Consider the following 23,390-nt stretch of genomic DNA (forward strand, 5'->3'; position numbering starts at 1 on the left):
GCCCACGGGCCCGGATCCGGCCCGTTTGGTGGTTTGGTACGGCCCAGGGAGGAAAGCTGCATTGTATAAAAAATATGAATTTTCTTTAAAATGTGTAGTTATTGCATTATCCGCTAGGTAGCGCAGTGTTTTAGTACGTGCAGACAACATGAAAGCAACACTGCGGCAGAACTAGGACCACCTTGTAAAAGGTTGTTCATAATATATTGTTCATAATGTAAAAGGAAAATTCTGTTAATAAACATTTTGATAATTTACTCATTCTCTGCACTAATTATTAGTATTAGTGACTAATACAAAGGAAAAAAGTGGGCTTATTGTTAGTTCTATGTCATTTTGCAATGAGTTTACTGGTCCGGCCCGCTTGATCTCAAAATAAGCTGTATTCGGCCCGCAGGGAGTTTGACACCCCTGCTCTATCTAGTACAATCTTTTTGGCAGCTATCTGATTATTGCTGTTAGAATTAGACTCTTAGAATTCAACGTTTCAAAGCTAAAGACCTCTCTAGGGAGTGAAAGGACACTAAATTACTCAAACAAATTGACAGATGCGTTACCTTACTCTGAACATCCATTTTCTTTTCAAAGAGAGGCATCACAGCTTGACAATTGCTTCGAACCCTATGACCCTATCTTCAAGTTTTAGTTTGTGAAGAGAAAACAACATTGTCTATAATGATCTTTAGGCCCCAGAGTGAATGTGAGAACATCCAGCGGGGGGTTTATTTTATTGCATTTCCGAATATATTCTTCAATGATTATGATCGAGCAAAGATTAGATAAGGGAGCAATGTTCCCTCTAATGTTTTGTTTGTCTGGGCAGAAAGACAACCTCCAAAGGAGCATTATCAGAATACAGTAGTCTCTTGAACATTAGACTATTCAGTAAAAAGCCCTGTCACCAATAAAGAAAATTTCTGACTGATTGACACTGCCTATGAAAAAGTTTACAATTTTGGGCACAGCAACACAAGATGTTGGCAAAGCACTACTACTACTCGCTCAACTAACCTTGGCATACAGTAGCTGGCACTTTGACTGCTTTAGTGTGAGTATAAGAGCTGTGTATAAGTGTGTCTTTCAGGGAATATTTGAGGATGTGTTGTGAAAGAAAGACCTGCTAGTTAAGTTCCAAACCTCAAATTTACAGGGGTTCACAGACTTTAAATTGGGATGTTATAGAAAATGAATTTTGTTAATAGGGTATTCAATTAAAAACATCATTGAAGTTGTTTTCTAAACCATGTACATGCTTTCAAATTTAACCGAACTTCACCAATTCTGTCAAGAGTGGTCAAAGATTCAACCAGAAGCTAACCAGAAGCTTGTGGATGGCTACCAAAAAGCGCCTAATTGAAGTGGAAATGGCCAAGAGACATGTTACCAAATATTAGCGCTGCTGTATGTATATTTTTGACCAAGCAGATTTGATCACTTTTTGCTGTTCACCCATGATAAAGTCATAAAAGAACCAAACTTCATGAATGTTTTTGTGTGACAAAGACGTATCTGTTCCAATCACTATCAGGGAAAAATCAGAGTTATAGAAATAACTGGAAACTCAAGAGAGCCATGACCTTATGTTCTTCACAAGTGTATGTAAACTTTTGACCACAACTGTAGGTATCTAAAATCAAAACCAGTAAAATTGTGACTTGTACGTTCTTCAGAATTACACTACTTATATGCCTCAAAAATATAATATCTTGATAAATTTAAGGTAATTCTATTCACCTGAGTAGTTGAGGGTTAACAAATGTGATGATATCCTGCAGAAGCTTGTAAGATGAACCAATCAGGAAGTAGGGTCCAAAGGCTTTTATCAGTGAACGTAAAAACGATGGCTGGTGCGGTACAACTTTTTGACTTGACAGCAGGACTTCAACTTCTTCTGGGCTAGTTCCACTGTTGCTTCCCATGTGGTTGGTAGATGATGGAGGAGGCTTGCAATAGGCAACTTCATTGGCTATATTCTGTTTACTGAAAAGTGGATAAAGTTACATTGAAATAGCTGGAAAGTGAACGTAAAAGGGTTTTATTTCCCTATTCACATGAGTCCTTGAAACTTAAAATGGAACCGATTGTCTTGGAGAATGTTCATTCAGTTGTTTAATTTTGGAGAAAAGAGCAGATCATTGACTCAAATCTAACATCATTTGAAATGTAACTGTCAGTCATCAGGAAACACAAAAACATCTAGGTAAAATAAACGTGGTAGCTTTCCCTCGCTATAACAAAATTTAATGTTCTCAGGTTCGTTGCTTCACAAGTTTAATTTGTCTGTGTGCGTGGGGGTGTGTGCATGAAAGAGCATGTGTAGGAGAGGTTATTACATTTTGTTTTATCACACAAAAAAAGCAATTTGGGTTGTTGACAATTTAGTTGTAAAAATAATTCAGACATTGAATAATTTTTAACTAAATGGAATATGTGCAAGATGAACATATTAATAGATGTTATGTGTCCAATTTAGATTCAGTTGTGCTAAACCAATCAATATATATCACGTCAAAGTGATTGGCTACAACGGAAGTAGAAACTGAACAAAATCTTCCTCACTAAAATTTCACATTCATGCTAGATTTAAAATTGAGGATGGACAGTAACCTTTCTAAATACTATTTGTAGAAATGGAAAAGTACCTCTTGGCTTTAGCTTGCTCCTTCTCCCACTCTTTGAGGAGTTTCGGCACCATTGCTTTAGAGCTGTCGCGTGGATTCAGAGACCATAGGTCTTTGGCTTCAAGGGGCATTTTGTATCCTTTAATGGCCATACTAGACAAAAAAAGCAATTATGAATAAAATAAGTATTCAATACTGTCATCTACCAATTTCTACAATCATTCTCCATTTAGAAAAAAAACTACAATGCATTTTACCCACTCCAAAAGCTTATTATGAAAGGACTTAGTAATTGAGTTTACTGGAACTCACTAATCATTTCTCTACTCGTTTCAGATTTCCAGTCCAGTACAAGAGAAAATAGAAAGAAGCTACTGAGCCTGGATCCAATATACCAGATGCCAACTAATGACATTACCTCAAATACATTTAAAGACCAAAAAAAAAAAAACAGGTATTATATAACTAGGTGGATGAGCGGTTAGCGCATCGGTCTCACAGTTCTGGGTTTAAGGGTTTGATACCAGATCAGTCGTCACTGTGGAGTTAGCATGTGGGTGGTTCAGTTTCCTCCCACATCCCAAAAAGGTGCATGCTGTTTGACTACTCGAAATTGCCCCTAAGCATTAGTGTGGGCATGAATGGTTTGTGTATCTCCATGTGCCTGGCGATTGGCTGGCCACGGAGTTAGCTGGGAAAGGCTCCATCACCCCCCGCGACTCTTGTGAGGATTAACGATTCAGAAAACGAATGAATGAAAGAATGAATGAATTACATAATTAAGTAAGTGGCCATAAGCTATGATACATTCATATATAAATACAAATGTCCTATTAATGTTTATGTGTGGATACTTGTTACAGTGATATGAAGTCATTTCCTATCATTGCTAAATTTCTAATTATAAAAAAGTTCAAATGGACTGGATATTTGACATGTTGCAACAAGCACAAAGGACAAACCTTGTGAACCACCAAAATGTCATGGTTGACAGAAACCCAGCCATGGATTCTGGGCAGACATTCTAGATGGAAAACAAAAATACAACAAACAATATTTTTTTAAAGCAGACAAATGAGAGCGAAATGATAACATTATATATGAAAATTACACAAATTGCACTAGAAATAGAATAAGTGAATAATTGCTGATTAAATGGGACAATAAAACTCCATTCACATATTTCTTTAATCAGTCTAAAATGTATTCCAGGGGTACCCAACTCAGGTCCTCAAGGGCCCCTATCCATTCGATTTTCCCTATCTCCATCCTACATCACATCTGAATCAAATGATCAACTCATCAGCAAGCTGTCCAGAAGCTTGATAATAATCCTGATCATTGATTCAGGTGTGTGGGTGAAGGGAGACATGGAAAACAGACTGAAAAAGGGCCCACAAGGATCGGAGTAGGCCACCCTTGGTGTAGCCTGCCTTTCGCGGGTTCAGCTGGAATAGCCTCCAGCAACCCTTACAAGGATGTGTGGTACGGAATAAAATATTTACTGATTGGATCAAGACTGTACTGCCTTAAATGCATGTTGACAATTAAAGGCCTCTCTAATCTTTTCAAGTAGGATAACTTGCACAATTGGTGGTTGACTAAATACTTATTTGCCCCACTGGAACTTTCTACTTAAATAAATGTGTTTAAATGTATACATAAGAGGCTTATGGTGGCTATTGAGGTGTAACAGAAATGCTATATTCCAAGCTTTACACGAGCTTATAAATAATGGACTACAAAAAGGCCAATCTGTTTGCAGCAACCAAGTGCTGTGTAAGATCAAGCAAATACCATTCTCATAGTTTTGTGGACTTTGAATGTGCTATGTTATCAAAACATTCATGTTCTAACATGCTGACATAGAAGTATTGTGAGGAAACTGCACAACATGACTCACGGGGTCTGTGACAACATTAGAAAAAAGAGGAGGCTTCTCATTGAAGCAGCACAGAATCAGCTCCAAGACCACTAAACCAAAGTAGAAATAGAATGTGGTGAATCGCAACTTGTCCGTGATTTCAACCTAGAATTGGAAAAAAACACAAACACAGAGAACATGAGGATCTTTATAATATGAGCCAAAATGCCTTTATAAGGACCATTTGATTTCAGGTGTCAAACTGATTCCACTGATACGGCGCAGACAGTTAGCCCAATGACGAGGTCTGCTGTAAAAAGCAGCACATGGCCACAATCAACAGATTACAGTTGTAAGAGAACAGATTGGTCAAAAGATGTCATCTTGATGGGTTGGAACGAAAACCTGCGCCCACTTGGCCCTTTATGGAATGAGTTTCACACCTATAGTCTGCAGCAGACCTGGGCAATTAATTCCACAAAGGGCCGCAATGGGTGCAGGTTTTCATTCCAACCCATAAGAGGAAACATTTCCATCAATCAGATCAGGTATCTTAGAAGAGCAATCAGTGGATTGCAATCAGGTGCTTCTTGTTTCAGCAGAAATCTCAATAGTTAAACGGTCTGTGCTGGATTGGTTGGAACAAAAAACTGCACCCACAGCGGCCATCGAGGACCGGATTGCCCAAGTCTGGTCTAGAGGGACAATGCTGCTGTTATTCCCAGTGGAGCTAAGACCCATTAATATTTTATCTCTGATAACTCCAATTATTTAATCGAACTCGACTTGAGTTACAAATGGCCTCAGGTAACTCCTGCTTAAAAAGGCGCCAACTAAACAATTAATGTATAATGCTATTGGTCGGATTCTACAAAACACTGCAAATGAATCAAGGTAACCAAAGAGTGGATTACCCCTCAATCCTTTTTTCTGTTCCAAAATAATTTAGGGTATCTTAGTATTTCTATATTTTTGTCATTTGATTGTTTTTTGGGTGTTGAAACATGCATTGTCAAAGATATAATCGGAGTAAATTAATGTGAATGTGATCTGCTTACACTATATATACTTCTCTTGTGGCAGATTATTCTCCTTTGTTTTTGGACCCCGATTTAGGGATTATAAAAAAAAATATGATGGGAAACACTGGTCTAAGGACACGTTTACTCGACAACGGTCTGAAGCAAAAGGACAGTGGCATTTGTTGTTACTTATTTGTGTAAATGTTCCAGGACTGAGCTTGAATGTTGATTTATCCGTATCTCAAATCAGACTAGATTACAGTGGAAAAACATTTTTTTTGGTTGCAATTCACCATCTACTAACAGAGTAACAAATAACTAATGGTTAAATTTAATAATACAATGAGGCATTATTTTATATGGCGAGTTCGTGGATAGGGGAGAGAGAGAGACAAGACAAGAAAGAGAGAGTCACTTGACAGATGCGCTCGTTACGTAACATAAACTAGTTATATTCCCATAATGTTATGATGTTCAATAATAAAATGAGGCATTGTTTTATACAACGGGGAGTTCAAAGATCGGGGAAAGAGAGAGCGAGTGAGAGTCACTTGATTGATGCGCTTGTTACGTAACAAAAAACTAAGTATGTTCCCATAACTAGTGGTTATGATGTTTAATAATAAAATGAGTAATTATTTTATCCAACGGGGGGAGTTCGTGGATAGGGGAGAGAGTAACTTGATAGATGCGCTCGGAACATAACATAACTTTAAATTTAACTTAACACACTTAAAAATTTTCCACCGTGGCTTTCGGAGCCAACTTCCTGCTTCTCCATAGGTAATGGCGTGCCAGCTCAGCCACCCGTACACTACTCATGTTTTTCGATAATTCCATGCTTAATATCGATTGTCATCATACGTCCTTTCTTCGCACTACCCTTCTTTGAACCGGCTTGCTTTCGGTCCATTGTGTTTCCCTTAATTCTGCACTGACTAAGGGGGAAAAAAATAAAAATAAAACGAAAGATTGCAACGCTCCGCCCAGTGCGGCCTGACCAACTGGCTGTCTTAAATCCTCGTACCTCAAAATTTGTCTGGTATCTCAAGGTAAATATTTGCTCATAATTGTACTCGTATCTCAAATTGCTCGTATGTCGAGGCACTCGTATGTTGGGGTATTATTGTACACTGGTTCACACCTATGATGTAAAAATGTTGTTCTTTTAAGCTTGATAAACCATGTCTTGCCTGTTAGCCTGCCAAAGGGATTATTTGCAGTAAATTGCAGCTCTGTTGGTACTGCACGAGAGGTGCGATAATACCTTTGAAACAACAGGGCTAGTATTCCCTCTTCCTGCTCTGCTGAGCTGTGGCCTGGACTGACCCTTGCAAAATATCCAGTAAGCTGCAAGCCACGGCATAAAGAAAAAAATTGTTTCTGTATTTTTTCTGGTACGGTTGGAATGTGGAATATGTATTCAGTCCACTTTTAACTCTGAAAAAAATATTTTACACATGGGAAAAAATCTAGTGTAAAATGTTCCTGTCAAATACCTTATTAAAGTATGTACATATTGGAAAAGAGCTTTAAGAGGTACACTAAACAGGCATACATTTGAGGCACCACATGTGTTGCCAGGGCTAATTAACAGCAGCCATGGATATCCTAAGAGTTGTTAAAATAGAAGTCGAATAGAATAGAAATAGTAAAAAAATTAAATGCATGAAACCCAAGTTCAATTTGCAATTTCATTGTGACTTATTTTGCTGTACCAGTTTACTTTATTTTTTAATTTTTAGACGATGACTGCAGTCCTATCAAAGGTCCTTGACAGATTCTCTTCTTTTTTTCTCAGCCTAATCACCTTATACAAATTCTCTAAAAGGTAAATAGGGAAAGTTTAACAATCACTTGTTTAACTCGTTTTTTTTTTTTGCTGTAATGTTCATTCATTATTTTCTTAACTGCTTATCCTTAGAAGGATCGCAGGGGGTCCTGGAGCCTATCCTAACCAACTACGGCCACCCCGAAAGGGCATTAGGAGACGGACAACCATTCACGCTTACACTCAAACGGAAGGAAAATTTAAACCAATTTCCCCTGCATGTTTTGGGGCTGTGGGAGGAAACCAGAGTACCTGGAGAAACCCCACGCAAGCACAGGGAAACCGTGCAAAGTTCACACAGTGAGGACAAATTTGGGATTGAACCCTCAACCCCAGAACTGAAGCCAACACACTGACCACTCGACCGCTGGGCCCTGTAATATTTTTTTCATCAAATGAAGGAGTAAAACCAGTTTAATAGTTTAAGGCATATTCTTACCTGGCTGGATGCCAGCAGAATCTTAGAGCGGAAAGGCACAATGGCGCACAGCACAGACAGGAACCAGAATATGAAGAGAACCCCTGAGGACTGAACCCCTCGTAATCGCTCAAACTGGATCAAAAATGTGGCCAGTAGCTGAATGAGAAAGCAAGAACATAATGTAGGTGACAGATGGAATTAGGGAAGGGGGAAGGGACGAGACCAACTGAGATTAGATGAGACAGAACATCAAGGGCATGTAAGGTAAACTGAGGTCTGACTGCTGACTACTCTCGTGTTGTACTCTCTGACTGCGTCAGATGCGCAGTAGAGCATGTTTCTCATTCCATTTCTTTGTCTGTTACTATGACAGCCAAAGAAGAGGTCGTCTTGGGTAAACACTCTGATTGGGATTTTTTAAACTGTGTATGTTTTTATTCAAAATCTCTGATCTTAGAAAACACTGGCACACATTTGAGAAAAAATAATGACAACAACCAAAAACGAATTAATGATAAAGTCAAGAAATCTCAGTTATCAAGGTTATGTTTTTCCATAACTGGTTAGTTAAAAGCTGTGGGGACTTAACTTGCAAGAGAAATAATGTGTTCCACAGCAAGTGAGTCTTCATGGATCCTTTAAAATTGTGAGTTATAAATAGAAATAATGACAACAACCAAAAACGAATTAATGATAAAGTCAAGAAATCTCAGTTATCAAGGTTATGTTTTTTCCATAACTGGTAAGTTAAAAGCTGTGGGGACTTAACTTGCAATAGAAATAATGTGTTCCACAGCAAGTGAGTCTTCATGGATCCTTTAAAATTGTGAGTTATAAATAAGTATAATTACAAAATAGGCTTGGTTAGCAATGTATGTCTGAAATCTTTACATGTCAACGACACGTATGCATCAATGTTAAGCAGATCATAAAGTTTTCTTACCATAGTCATGCCGACAATGAGTGGAGTAATAAAGAAAATAGGAGGCTGACTGAGTCCTTGCTGCGTTTCATGAAATGTGTAGAAGAGATCAGTCCAACAAATGAGCCATAAGAGCAAGCCAAATACCTAAAATAACATCAAAGGAGAAAAATATAAGCTATTGCATATGACATAAACACATTCTACTATTACAGCATAAAGATATACTGTATTTTCTTTTGCATTATAGTGTCACTCTAAAGCAGTGGTTTTCAAAGTGGGCGGTACCGCCCCCCGGGGGGCGGTGTGAACTTTCAGGGGGGCGCTGACGAATAAACAGGCGAATGGGGGGCGTTGAAATAGTGAAGGGGGCGATGGAGCAATTACAGTAAAATGTGACGTTGGTGTTTGTAGAAAGACCGGAAAAATTGATTGTCTGTAATAAAAAGTCGACAAAAAACAAGCTTTATTGAAACAAGAAACGTTGTCTGCTCGAGCGCTCACGAGCAGCGCGCATATACCGTATATCACTAATTGTCGCGAGTTTATCGTCGATGCAGGCGACTGGGGAAACCACCACCATCCAGTCAGCCGCAGAGGAGCACACAATAGCGCGCCGGCAACGCTTAACCACAGACGTATGCGCACAGCGACCGGCTTAATGCATCAGCTATCAATTTTTATGATTCGAGGTGAACTGCGCATTGGTCTATTAAAAGAAACGAAATTAGCGAATAATATCTGAGGCGCCTGTCTTCTATTTATTTAAGCTTCGTTCGTTGGAAAGGGGTAAAGAGGGGGGCGTTGGCATTTTGGCCCGGCGGTGAAGGGGGCGTTGGCATTTTGGCCCGGCGGTGAAGGGGGCGGTGGCCAAAAAAGTTTGAAAATCACTGCTCTAAAGTGAGTCCCTTCTAAATCAGTGTTTCCCAACCACTGTGCCGCGCACACAGGTGTGCCGTGAGCAATGGGCAGGTGTCCCGGGGGAAATTGCAAGAAGCCATACAATGTAATAGTCAGAGAGAAAAGTGACTATGAATATAAGGAGATTAAAATTAACTAGTGTTCCCACGGTTATCTCGGTTAATGGGGACCACCCGCGATAAGTGAATTTCCGCGAAGTAGGGATTCCCCTTAAAAAATGCTTAATTTGAATTTAATTCCAATTTTTTTTTTTTTTAAAAATTTAATTAAAAAAAACAAATTTTACCCCCCTGTATACAGTACACCATATAGAATACGGGTAGAGAGAGTGAAATTCATGTTATAACAAAAAAAAACTGTAAAATATGTTGTTTCAATGTAATATTTGTATTTTTTTTTCAAAAAGAATCCGCGAAGCTCTGAGTCCGCGGTAGCTGAACCGCGAAGTAGCGGGGGAACACTGTATTACAAAGTTAAAATCCAAATATGATGAACGTCAAATGATAGGTTATACTATTGTGAAATAGTCATGTTGTTGCTTTTTTTCTCTAACATAAACCGAAGGTTTTTTAGTTTCTAGGGCATCAACATTTGGCGGCATAAACTCTGTATGAGCACATTTTTTTGCGTAATATAAGGAGATTTATGTAATATTTGGAGAAAAGTCATAAAATGATGCGAGTATAAATATGACATTACTTATACTTGCATCACTCGGACCGGAAATTGTTCAGGGTCCGCAGACATCGACTTTTGGTAACATTAAGTGAGTGTGAAAAATTAGATTTTGGAATATTTTGGAGGTTTATGGGATTCCTGCTGATAAAACTTTGATGAGAATGATTATTGTTAATATAGGCAACATAGTTTTAAATTAAAAGATTTTCCGATGGCGGTGTCCCTTGAAATTTGCAAAAAGTGCACCGCATCTCAAAAAACGTTGGGAAACACTGTTCTAAATTACCTATAGTAGGAGTAGTAAATAATGGCAAACAACCAACAAGTTGTGTCGTTTCATTTTGTTTTTATAGTTGTTCAATTATAAAATCAGATGGATTGCATTTTTCTATAAAATGATCAACACCTCAGCAAGCTGTCCACAAGCTTTATAACAATCCTGATTATTTGGTTCGGGTATTTTGGTGGAGGGAGACATGGAAAACATACTGGATAGGGGACCCTTGAGGATCGGAGTTTTGCACCCTTGTTGTAGCAGATTAAAGTAATGTAAAGATGAAGTTTGACAGTGTTCCTTGTAGCTGATCCTTTCAAGACAATCAATGTCTGTATTGCGAGCATCAAGCAAGATCATGTTTCCACAATTAAGGCCGCAGATAGCATCGTATTGTTTTCCGAAAGAGAAACTACTATGAGAGTCTTCCCACACAACCTTTGAGATGTAATGTGGTTAAAATACAATAGGTGAGAAATGATTTGACCAAATTTGTAGCCTTTTTTTTACCGTTTTGAATCGGTTCATGATGGACATCATAATGTAGCCTTTGTTGTTCTTCTTTAGGTAAAAAAGGTAGATAGGGGAGACAGCCCACAGATAGATGCATGGCAGCCATGACAGTACAGTGAGCTGGAAACACAGTGGGAGGTCGGGCTGATCTGAGTGTAGTGTTTGATTGGCAACCTGGAGAAAAAGAGAAACACAACATGAGCTCAGAGGCCACTTATTCAACATAATTATATTATATCCCACAATCCACAAGCCAATCGCAGGGAATAAGGAGACGGACAATCATTCGCGCTCACACTCATACCAAAGAGCAATTTGTTACTTTTGAGATGTGAGAGGAAACCGGAGTACCAGGAGAAAACCCACGCAAGCCCGGAGAGAACATGGAAACTCCACATAGGAAGGTGCGCACCTGGGATTAAACCCTCGATCGGAAAACTGTGAGGCCAATGCGCTACCTACTCGGTCACTGGGCCACACTCAAAAAGAGTTAAGTTATGTTAAAGAATGCTTGTTCAAAAAAAAATTTATTAGCTTTTTAGGAATCTTATTTTGAATGTGTTGCAAAATTCTAGCAAGGCTTTTCTGAATGCAGGAATCTAAGTACCTCCAGTTTCTTCTTCCTACTCTTAATGTGGTTTGCTATTTTTCCCCTTTAAAAAAAGTAATTTGGAAAATCCATAGAGTATATATATTTACAGTGTATAGGATTTACATTTCTAATCCAGGTCATGTACAGCTGTGTGGAGTTTGCATGTTCTCCCCGGGCCTACGTGGGTTTCCTCTGGATACTCCAGTTTCCTCCCACATTGAAAACACATGCATATTTGGCTGATAGGACACTCTAAATTGCCTATAGTTATGGGTGTGAGTGTGGATGGTTGTCCGTCTTCATGTGCGCTGCAATTGGCTGGCCACCGATTTGGGGTCAGCGGAGTCAGCTGGGATAGGCTCCAGCAGCCCCAAGACCCTAATGAAGATAAAGCAGTTCAAATAACGAGATGAGATGAGGGGAGAGTATTTATATTCCGTTGACTGCTATTAACTCTACCGATTGACATGCGAACTAGAAGGGATGGTATGCCAACTGGTAGTTGTTTATTTAATATGTTAAGCACTACATACAATTTACTTAAAACAACAGTTCATAAGACTGTTATTAAGTTGGGGGTTGGATGTGTTAAGGTTAGGGTTAGGACTTTGTTTTGGAGTTTGTTTTTTGGTTCAAGTCCTAGTGTAAATCAAATGCAAAAACTGTAAATATCAGAATCGTAAAGGTACGGTTAAAAAAATGGCTAAGGTTCATTCTTAGATATTCCACATTAGTTTATTGGTATCATAACATAAACCATAAAGAGGAAAATTGTTATTTTTGTAGACCGGTCATTACATTTTTTGTCTTGCGTTATTAAACACATTTTGAAAGACCCATATTGTTCATGTGGATGAATAACATCAAGAAGGTGAGCCAAGTAACGTAGGTAAAAGTAAACTCACTATGAATCATGGAGAGATGTGTGGTGATTATCATGGTGTCCTACAAACACCCGGCCAGGCCTACCCTCAGATAGAAGAACTAAGATAAACACAGCTGGTGGCTTCCAGCCATTTTCTATATATCACCACTCCCATCAACTGAGGCATGTATAGAGTGACAGATAATTACACCAGCTGGTGGGCAGTGTGAATGTTTCTGGTTCCTCTTTTTGTGAAAAAATAAATAAAAAACTACACAAAACATTGGTGCTCGGACATTTGGCCGCCGGTCTTTTGGTCGCCGGTCTTTTGGTCGCCGGTCTTTTGGTCGCCGGTCTTTTGGTCCCGTTGGTCACAGGTCTTTTGGTCGCCGTAAGGGTTATGGTTGTCAAATGTACTTAGATATTAAATCCTAACCTTAACCCCAACCCCATATCACACCTTGAATCCATTTTTAGGCTTTTTTGAAAACATTATTACACTTTTAGTTTCACTTAGAGAATCATTTCACAGTTGTTAATAACCGAGAAAACTGTGGACTGATAAGATACCAATAATGATACTGTAAAGTTGCTGATGCTTTCAATCTACTTTCATCTGTATTGAAATGTCATGAGTAAATCCTGTTGATCTGAGATATTGCCTCTAAAAATGTTATTTATACACAGCTGTTGCTTAGGATTGGAGTTTATATTTATAATTGAGTTAAACAAGCAATGCAAGTTGCGAGACAGAAAAGATTGCAGAAATTCCCCATATGTTCCCGGTTATAGTAAAAAGTTCTTGCGTGAATCCAGTTTCATATGAAGGGCATATACTTGCAAAAACTGCAGGGAGACAGTGGTAGGGAACATGCAACAATGTTAATTATGAGCATATGGCTCAACAGTTCATAATGTTCATTTACTTTGGCATCATGTAAAAGTGTTGTAACACCTACCCCAAGTAAACCACAGTATGCAAATGTTCGGTTTTAAACAAGAAAATGAATGAGTTAATGAAATTTCTCATTCATATTTTTTTTCTCATGTATGCTGGACCAATCTAGTTACTTTCAGTTTTACTGATTTCTTAACATTAATTTGATGATTATATTGAATATCAACACTGAGGGAAAATAAAAATATTAAGATTGCCCAGCACTAAGATATAAAGATCTTTAAAATATCCAATTTGCCAGAATTAAAAAAAAGCAAGTCACAGGCAAGCATTTCCCACCAAACATCCCTTGGAGTTTATTCTAGGTTCTTTATTTCAGTTCTTCCCTTTCTGTTTCAATTCTGCATTAAACACATGATACTACAGGGAAATAAGCCCTAACTCTGCCACATTACACAAATTCCTATTTAACAAAGCTACTCATATAAAGTTTGGGTAGGGCAGGTACAACACCTTTTACAAACACTCTGAACAAAGACAAAGTTGTACCATAAGCTGATCAGCATTGATTTGTTTAGGATCACCTTGCTTCCAGTAAGGGCTGAATAAAACTATGTTTTATGGCTTAAAGAATGGACTGTTCCTGAGAGGAATACATGCCCAAGAAGAAAAATACAAAAAAATGCTGGTCTTAATCATTGGGCTCATAGCTAGTTTGGCTTATTCGAATCGGAGTCATAGTATTTTAACTTTTTGTCATACTCTAAATATCCTTGCAACTCATACGAATGGTATGTATGAGGTTAGAATTCTTCTGTACTCCCAACTGCTGCACATATGCGTGACAGGTTGATACAGACGGTTGGAATCATGTCATAATATAGTAATTAATACTAGCATGATATACAGTTGTCAGTTTGCCTTGGTGATTATTTATGAGGAAATAATCAATCACTTATTTTCTTCACCATGGTTACAAATTTAGGTAATATTTTAATCAGGCAAGCAAACTCATTTTAAATAGCAACTTTCACAGACAGTGGTCACAATGGGCTTGACGTGTTTACATGCACACATTCATACGCCAAAGCACAGGAAGCGTTTTTTGCCATTTTCACCCTATATATTTCACATTATGGCCCCAAAGAAGAAAACTGTTTTTTTTAGCTTTAGCCAAAAAAATAGCAATTACTGTGTAAACAAAGTTAAATCCCATAAAAAGAACTAAGAAACAAGAGAAATACGGACGTACATTGGCAAAGGTATGAAGTCTACAGATCAAATTTAAACTGTCACACAAAAACACATTGCTCGTCGCCAAATATAGTTTTAGGGTTACTCAGACCGTAGGTCAGGTGTGGGCCGTGACCGGACGTTTGGTCGCTGGTCTTTTGGTTGCCGATCTTTTGCTTGCCGGTCTTTTGGTCGCCGGTCTTTTGGTCGCCGGTCTTTTGGTCGCCGGTCTTTTGGTCGCCGGTCTTTTGGTCACCGGTCTTTTGGTCGCCGGTCTTTTGGTCGCCGGTCTTTTGGTCGCCGGTCTTTTGGTCGCCGGTCTTTTGGTCGCCGGTCTTTTGGTCGCCGGTCTTTTGGTCGCCGGTCTTTTGGTCGCCGGTCTTTTGGTCGCCGGTCTTTTGGTCGCCGGTCTTTTGGTCCCCGTTGGTCGCTGGTCTTTTGGTCACCGTTAGAGTTAGAGTTAGGGTTAAGGTAAGGGTTCAATATATAAGTACATTTTACAACCATAACCCTAACCCCAACGGCAACCAATGGGGACCACAGAGCGGCGACCAAAAGACCGGCGACCAAAAAAGTGGCGACCAAAAGACCGGCGACCAAAAGACCGGCGACCAAAAGACCGGCGACCAAAAGACCGGCGAACAAAAGACCGGAGACCAAAAGACCGGCGACCAGAAGACCGGCGACCAGAAGACCGGCGACCAGAAGACCGGCGACCAGAAGACCGGCGACCAGAAGACCGGCGACCAGAAGACCGGCGACCAGAAGACCGGCGACCAGAAGACCGGCGACCAAAAGACCAACAACCAAACGTCCGAGCACCGGTGTAGGCAAATCAGTCCTGAAGGGCCGCTGTGGGAGCAAGTTTTTGTTCCAACCGATCCAGCACAAACACTTAAACCGATGAGATTTCTGCAGAAAACAAGAAGCCACAGACTGCAATCCACTGATTGCACTTATAGGACACCAGATTGGTGAAAAGATGTCCTCTTTATGGATTGGAATGAAAACTTGCACCCATTGCGGCCCTTTGTCAAATAGTTTACCCACCCCTGCCTTAAGTCAGTTGAAGTCAACCCAAAAACTGATACTTTTTACTCTAGTTTGTAACAGGACATTTTTGTCAAAGAAATAAATATACCGTATTTACTCGTGTATATAATCCCCCCTGCATATAAGACGCACCCTTAAAATTTCCTTAAAATAGTTGAATTTAACAATTTCTCACGTATAAGCCGCTCCCAGATTCAATTTCACCTCCATATTCTTGTTTTTAAAAGGGAGTACAAATGTGTTACATTGAAAGAAAAATCTTGAGAAAAATCATCCTACATGGTATTTCTTAGATACTGGATGAATCAAAAGAACATTTTTAGGGTCAATATCATTAGGAAGTTAATGTCTTTGTAAATGCAAAATATCAAATGATTCAACTTGAAGAAATAAGTCTATCTTGATGAGAACCTGATGCTTTTTAATGACAGAAGTTACGATTTTCTCATCAGAAATTTAAAATGTTGTGGCCTCGATTTTTTTCAATGGTTCATATTACTGCAATAGTTGTCACTTTCGAACAAGAAATACATGTTTTATTTCCTAATCACATATATACAATATTTTTGTTTCAAAAAGGACGTAACGTAAGCACAACCAGGAAGTGTGTCCGTTGTGGTATAGTGTTCACCAAGTCTCTGGGTGCAATAATTGCATGAGATACACATTACGCAGGTGTCAAGGCCGATATTTTAACGATCGACCGCAAGACCTTTAATCAGGCTTAACATTTATTGGGATGTGCTGACATGGTAGTTTCACATACAATCATTCGTAATCGCTGCTATAGTAATTAATAGCCCTCAATGATCCTACCAGGCATCTTTTTGGAATGTAAAAGGAAGCTCGAGGAACCACAGAAAGGGCACATATTTGCCCTGCACACACATTCAAACTACACAGAGGCCAGCAAGAGCAAAGATTCAAACCCAGAAACCAGAACTATGTGGCAAACATACTATCAACAAATCACTCTGCTGCCAGAACCCAATTTAAATGCCTCTAAAATTGTACAGTTGTAAATGTGGTCAAAATAATCGGAAAAATATACCTTAGCACAAAACAAACCGACATCATTAACTGTGCTCAAATTCAGATTCTGGGGCAATTGTCATTCTGGAATGCAGACATATGTAGATGGTCTATTGTTTATTGGCTTTGAAAATAACTGGTCTATGGTACACACACACAAAATCTACCCATACTGAAACAAATGGGAAAAAGAGAAAGCTACCGGGATGCAACATAGAGATAGCACACAAACATGAACACACATTTAATGAACACAGCATTAAGAATTCAAACAACAACATTGATCAACAACAAACATTACCGTATTGATATTTTGTTTGAAACTTAATTTTACACCCATTTTAAAGGTCTCTACTGGTTTTTACCTGCTTCTCAAGTCTTGGATGGTGAACATTTTGGGGGAAAAAACTACAAAGACAATTGTCTTTGGGGAATTTTAATATTTTTTCTAAAATGAACAAGACAGTCGTCAAGGTGGGCACGAATCGTGAACACTTTTCAGGTTGTTTTTTCCAGTCGGAAAGCTCGTTTTTCCCCAGTTTTTTTCTGATCTATGCCTTTGCGATGATGGCTACTTCCTCCACGGCTGCGTTTTGGTTAAATTCCTCATGTATTGCCGAGCATTGCATTTACTCATGCTCCGTTTTTGGTGCACATCGACCAACAAATTTGTCAACGTCCTTATTACTGACCACACGGCCCAATGCCCACCCCAGCGACACAATTTCGCCCACCGAAGGCTCCTTTTCAGGTCGTGGCACTCAGCCACAGCGTCCCCAAGCATAAATAAGTTTAAGCAGATTATGGGTAAAAGAAAATAGAGGGTTATATATGTACCAGTATATGGTAGAGTGAGCTTCTAAAGCGAGAATCAATGCATCCGCGAGAATATCTTCAAAATAAAACAGCGGAAACAGAATACATGTAGTTTTTGGGGGGGTTCGTAATTTGGATATAATTCTTATCTCCAGGAACTCATTTGCATATAAAAATTCATCCATATAAAAAATGCATTTGTAGGTATGACTCGAAACTCGTCATACGACCGCTCGCCATACAACATTCTGGTCTTACGACGAAAATTTTGATCATATAATTCGCCCGAGATACGATCAAAATTTCATGATGCGACCAAGCATTCTTTTGGCCTTTTATTTTGTAAATATACTCAGAAATTTTATGTTTTAGTATTTTCATTTTCAGATCATTCAAAAACATTACACATTGGTGGAATTTCACTTTTGGTGGTCTGACTCAGTTACTATCACAAGTTATTAGCATTTATTGTTATTTATTTTTTAGCAACTATTCAACAGTTGACACTAATTCCTTCAACCCTTTAAAGTGTTCCAAGTAGAATAATAGATAATATGAACGATTACATTATTATTTGCATTGTTATTAATGATTGAAATGTTAATATATTTATTGTAAATATATTTATAAATTAATGTAGTGTTTACAAAAACTGAATCTATTAATTTCATTATGCAATTATAATTAGCACTTAAGTTGATTGATGATAGACGTCATCTTCATCATACATATACATATACATACATATATAAGGTATATACACTCACACACACACACACACACACACACACATATATATATATATATATATATATATATATATATATATATATATATATATATATATATATATATATATATATATATATATATATATACATACATATATATATATATATATATATATATATATATATATATATATATATATATATATATATATATATATATATATATATATATATATATATATATATATACACATATATATATATATATATATATATATATATATATATATATATATATATATATATATATATATATATATATATATATATATATATATATATATATATATATATATATATATATATATATATATATATATATATATATATATATATATATATATATATATATATATATATATATATATATATATATATATATATATATATATATATATATATATATATATATATATATATATATATATATATATATATATATATATATATATATATATATATATATATATATATATATATATGTATGATGATGATGATGACGTGCATAGTCATTGCCGCCGGAGTTTCAGAGTTGGACAAAAGTGCCATGAGAAGAGGCAATGCTTCTGACCAACCATTCGGATAGGATGGAAGAGCTGTCGGCGCTTACCAGCAAGTCGAGGAGTTCTGCCCTGCTGCTGTTTTCTTCAGCTTCAGACTACTGAGGAACTGTGCGGATAAGCTTAGAAGAGCGCCTCTGCACATTCTCCACATTGGTCACAGTCTGCAGAAGTTCCCCATCTTCTGGAAGACTTCCTGTGTGTGGTTCCAGTTTTTGTCCAACTTTACAACGTCTTTTTGAGTCCGATTTAGCTACAGTAACCAAAATGGTGCTGTTTAAGCGGCAGCCGGCGGCCGCGGTAGCACTGTCCACTCTTGCTTGTTTTGTGTTTTTGCTGCATGGATGTCTTAATGTTTTGATGATTCCATTTACTTTGATTTGCTTTGTACTTTTGCTTGGCTGTTCTGTCTAATCACCCTGTTGCTACTGCAATCCAATTAATATATTGCAAGAAATAGAAGAAGAGAGTTTCAATTATAATTGCAAAATTAAATTAATATATTTAAGGCTTATGAAGGACGGCCGGTGGTGGCAAGAGGTGGATTCAAATCCAGGTCACGTCCACCTGTGTGGAGATTGCATGTTCTCTCCGGAACTGCGTGGGTTTCCTCTGGGTACTCCGGTTTCCTCCCACATTCCAAAAACATGCATGGTAGGCTGGTTGGTTGAAAATTTTAGATTGCCCCTAGCTATGAGTGTGAGAGCGAATGGTTGTCTGTCTTCTTGTTCCCGGCGATCGGCTGACCACAGATAAAGGGTGTCCCCTGCCTCTGTCCCGAAGTCACCTGGGATAGGCTCCATACATGAAAATGTGTCAGTTTATTAATAATTTCACCTCTTTGAAAGTAAAAAAAAGTCAGAATTCTCTTGTGAACATTTTTTCACTGTTGCTAATCAATGAGTATCACGCAGAAGAGTCTCATGAACAAAAAATATGATTAAAAAGGCGCTAGAGATTAATATCGGCGCCACAATGCGTTCAGGACTTGGGTCTCTAACCAACGGTTCCCATATTTTACCGCACAGGCCAGCGGAGAGCCATATGCACCCATCAAAAGAGCCACATATGGCTCCTGAGCCATAGCTATGAGTGTGAGAGCGAATGATTGTCTGTCTCCTTGTGCCCTGCAATTGGCTGGCCACCGATTCAGGGTGACCACCGCCTCTGGCCCAGAGTCAGCTGGGATAGGCTCCAGCACCCCCCGCGACCCTAACGAGGATAAGGCGGTTCAGAAAATGAGATTACATGATAAGTTGTGTAAACATTGCAATATATATATATATATATATATATATATATATATATATATATATATGTATATGTATATGTATATGTATATGTATATGTATATGTATATGTATATGTATATGTATATGTATATGTATATGTATATGTATATGTATATGTATATGTATATGTATATGTATATGTATATGTATATGTATATGTATATGTATATGTATATGTATATGTATATGTATATGTATATGTATATGTATATGTATATGTATATGTATATGTATATGTATATGTATATGTATATGTATATGTATATATATATATATATATATATATATATATATATATATATATATATATATATATATATATATATATATATATATATATATATATATATATATATATATATATATATATATATATATATATATATATATATATATATATATATATATATATATATATATATTAATGCAATGTTTATACAACTTCTCATGTAATCTCATTTTCTGATGTAATTAATAAATGCAGACGTGTAATAAATATCATATTACCATTACAATAATTAATAACAATTCAAACAATAATAAAATCCATCATATCATGTTTTTATTTATTTGAAATACTTGTCTTTTAAAGGGTTAAAGATCTTTAGGTACAACTTTTGAATCGCTGCTCCAAAATAAATTATAATGTATTGGAGGTAGGTCATGTTTTCCGGAGAGAAGGGACCAAATCAGCCCAAATATACAGGAATACATCAAAAGTATGCAAAATGGGACAACATAGACTCAGGACGATAATAGTTAAAGGATAAAAGCACAGTGTGGTGAACTGCATTTGGGGGGCAAAACCATAACATGCCATTCATTCTGACTGCGAAAGCTTATCGAGATAGAGCAGAGTAAAGTTAGCTCTGGTCGTTCCTGATCTGAATGGCTGCCAGAAAGGAAACGAAGAAAAGCTTGTGAATCCCATTGCATGAGAAGACAGTGAAATGCGGACGAAAACAAAACCAAATGAATTATAGCGATTCGCTGTGACGCTGACTTACCCAAAATGGGAGCTCTGCTCCGCACAGCCGCTCCATCTCCGCCGGTACGACCACCGGAGAATTCTTTCCCCTCCTCCTCCCGACGAGGCAGCTGTTCTGGGCAGGCAGCTTTTCTATCCCCTTTCGTGAAAGGACGCTGGTTCGACCGTCACATGTTCGACAGGCCGACAGGTAGCCGACCGAAGAGAGGCAGGAAACAGAACTCCTTCCGCTTTGACCAGCAGCGAAGACGTCAAGTAGTAGTGTTATATCGAGTTGGGCATGTGGAAGTCATTGAAAGGGAGTGAACATTTAATACCATAAAAAGGGCGTCAACTTAGTTTGGCCAAGCCTTCGAAAAGCGCCCCCCCCTCTATCTATCTCTCTGTGTCTCTTTTTCTCTATATATCTCTCTGTCTCTCTCTCCCTCTCTCTGTGTCTCTTTCTCTCTATATATCTCTCTGTCTCTCTCTCCCTCTCTCTGTGTCTCTTTCTCTCTCTCCCTCTCTCTGTGTCTCTTTCTCTCTCTCCCTCTCTCTGTGTCTCTTTCTCTCTCTCCCTCTCTCTGTGTGTCTTTCTCTCTCTCCCTCTCTCTGTGTCTCTTTCTCTCTCTCCCTCTCTCTGTGTCTCTTTCTCTCTCCCTCTCTCTGTGTCTCTTTCTCTCTCCCTCTCTCTGTGTCTCTCCCCCCCCTCTCTCTTTCTCACCCCCCCCCCCCCTCTCTCTCTCTCTCTCTCTCTCTCTCTCTCTCTCTCGTTCTCTCTCTATCTGTCTCTTTCTCTCTCTGTCTCTTTCTCTCTATGTGTCCCTTTCTCTCTCTTTCTGTGTCACTTTCTCTCTCTCTCTGTGTCACTTTCTCTCTATCTCTCTGTCTCTCTCTGCGTCTCTTTCTCTCTCTATCTCTGTCTCTCTCTGTGTGTCTCTTTCTCTCTGTCTCTCTTTCTGCCTCCCTCTCTCTAATATTACAAATGGTTTAAGATTGCATATTTTCCTCAAAATATTACGATTTCAATCTCACAATATTAAGACAAAAGCCATTCTGTCTCTCTCTCTCTCAATCACTCTCTCACCCCCCCCCCCTCTCTCTCTCTCTCTCGCTCTCGTTCTCTCTCTATCTCTCTCTGTGTCCCTTTCTCTATCTTTCTGTGTCACTTTCTCTATCTCTGTGTCACTTTCTCTATCTCTGTGTCACTTTCTCTCTCTATCTCTCTGTCTCTCTCTATGTATCTCTTTCTCTCTCTATCTCTCTCTCTCTCTCTCTCTCTCTGTGTCTCTGTCTCTCTCTCTCTCTCTATGTGTCTCTCTTTCTGTCTCCCTCTCTCTAATATTACAAATGGTTTAAGATTGCATAATTTCCTCAAAATATTACGATTTCAATCTCACAATATTAAGACAAAAGCCATTTTTGTTGACTCAAGTTGAAGGCCGTGAAACCAAACAACTTCCAATTTGTGTAAAGTGAAAAGAACAATATCAGGGCTTTTAGCATTTTTTTAAATGGTGGGTCCAAGGTCATCCGTTTTTTTTAACAAAGCAATGACACTCTCTCGTCAAGAAGGTGCAGCAGAGGTTACATTTCGTATGAGTACTTAGAAAGGAGGAACTAAACGCAACCTGCTGGCTACCTTCTACCAGTCAGCCATTGAGAGCATGCTGAACTATGCAGAGTCAGTGTGGCACTCAAGCTGCACAGAAGCCAACAGGAAAAGACCTTCCTTCCCCATCCTCTAAAAATCCCGGTGCCTAGGAAGGGCAAAGACCCGGTGCCTAGGAAGAGCAAAGACCATCATAAAAGACAATACACATCCCGGATTCTTCCTCTTCAACCTCTTGCCCTCTGTTTTTTTCCGAAATTCCAATATTTAGTATTCTGTGTGCGCATTGATTTAGAATTTAATGGATACCAAAAGAAAATTGCTGTGCTATTAAACATTCTCTTTTGAAAAATGGATGTTTAAAAAAGAAAACATTGAATTTACACACTTAGAGAAGGTGAAGAAATTCAATCACCTTGTCTATTAGAATCTGACAGTCGTTTCTGGCCACCAGAATTTTTTTTTAACTCTCTATATTGCACGATTTGGACAAACGAATCGAGAGAATCTTAACATACACACACATTCGCACACACCCAATAAATCACGTGTTATAAGGATTATAGAAGACCAAGTGTCCTACAGCATAGCAATGACCCAAAAACTATGTAT

The 23,390-nt window shown here is 38.2% G+C and overlaps 1 protein-coding gene across 6 annotated transcripts in view; it reads right to left on the reverse strand.

Moving 5' to 3' along the window:
* Positions 1–21,619, reverse strand: part of abcc3 (ATP-binding cassette, sub-family C (CFTR/MRP), member 3) — a 45,488-nt gene extending 23,869 nt beyond the window's left edge. The window contains exons 1-8 of one of the 6 annotated variants that reach the window (XR_013329546.1): positions 21,207–21,607; positions 11,065–11,241; positions 8,703–8,828; positions 7,778–7,915; positions 4,525–4,650; positions 3,584–3,645; positions 2,643–2,774; positions 1,735–1,980 (exon numbers count right to left, since the gene is read on the reverse strand). Coding sequence is in view for 5 of the 6 variants with exons in the window: in XM_077738263.1 (XP_077594389.1) it covers positions 1,735–1,980; positions 2,643–2,774; positions 3,584–3,645; positions 4,525–4,650; positions 7,778–7,915; positions 8,703–8,828; positions 11,065–11,241; positions 21,207–21,242 (1,043 nt within the window). In the remaining variant the exon portion in view is untranslated. Of the gene's footprint in view, positions 1–1,734; positions 1,981–2,642; positions 2,775–3,583; positions 3,646–4,524; positions 4,651–7,777; positions 7,916–8,702; positions 8,829–11,064; positions 11,242–18,957; positions 19,597–21,206 lie in introns of those variants that run through there. The other 5 variants (XM_077738263.1, XM_077738264.1, XM_077738265.1 and 2 more) reach the window with 5 other exon arrangements.
* Between the last annotated feature and the right edge of the window lie 1,771 nt (positions 21,620–23,390).

Source organism: Stigmatopora nigra, chromosome 18 (genome assembly GCF_051989575.1).
Source record: "Stigmatopora nigra isolate UIUO_SnigA chromosome 18, RoL_Snig_1.1, whole genome shotgun sequence".
NCBI lineage: Eukaryota > Metazoa > Chordata > Actinopteri > Syngnathiformes > Syngnathidae > Stigmatopora > Stigmatopora nigra.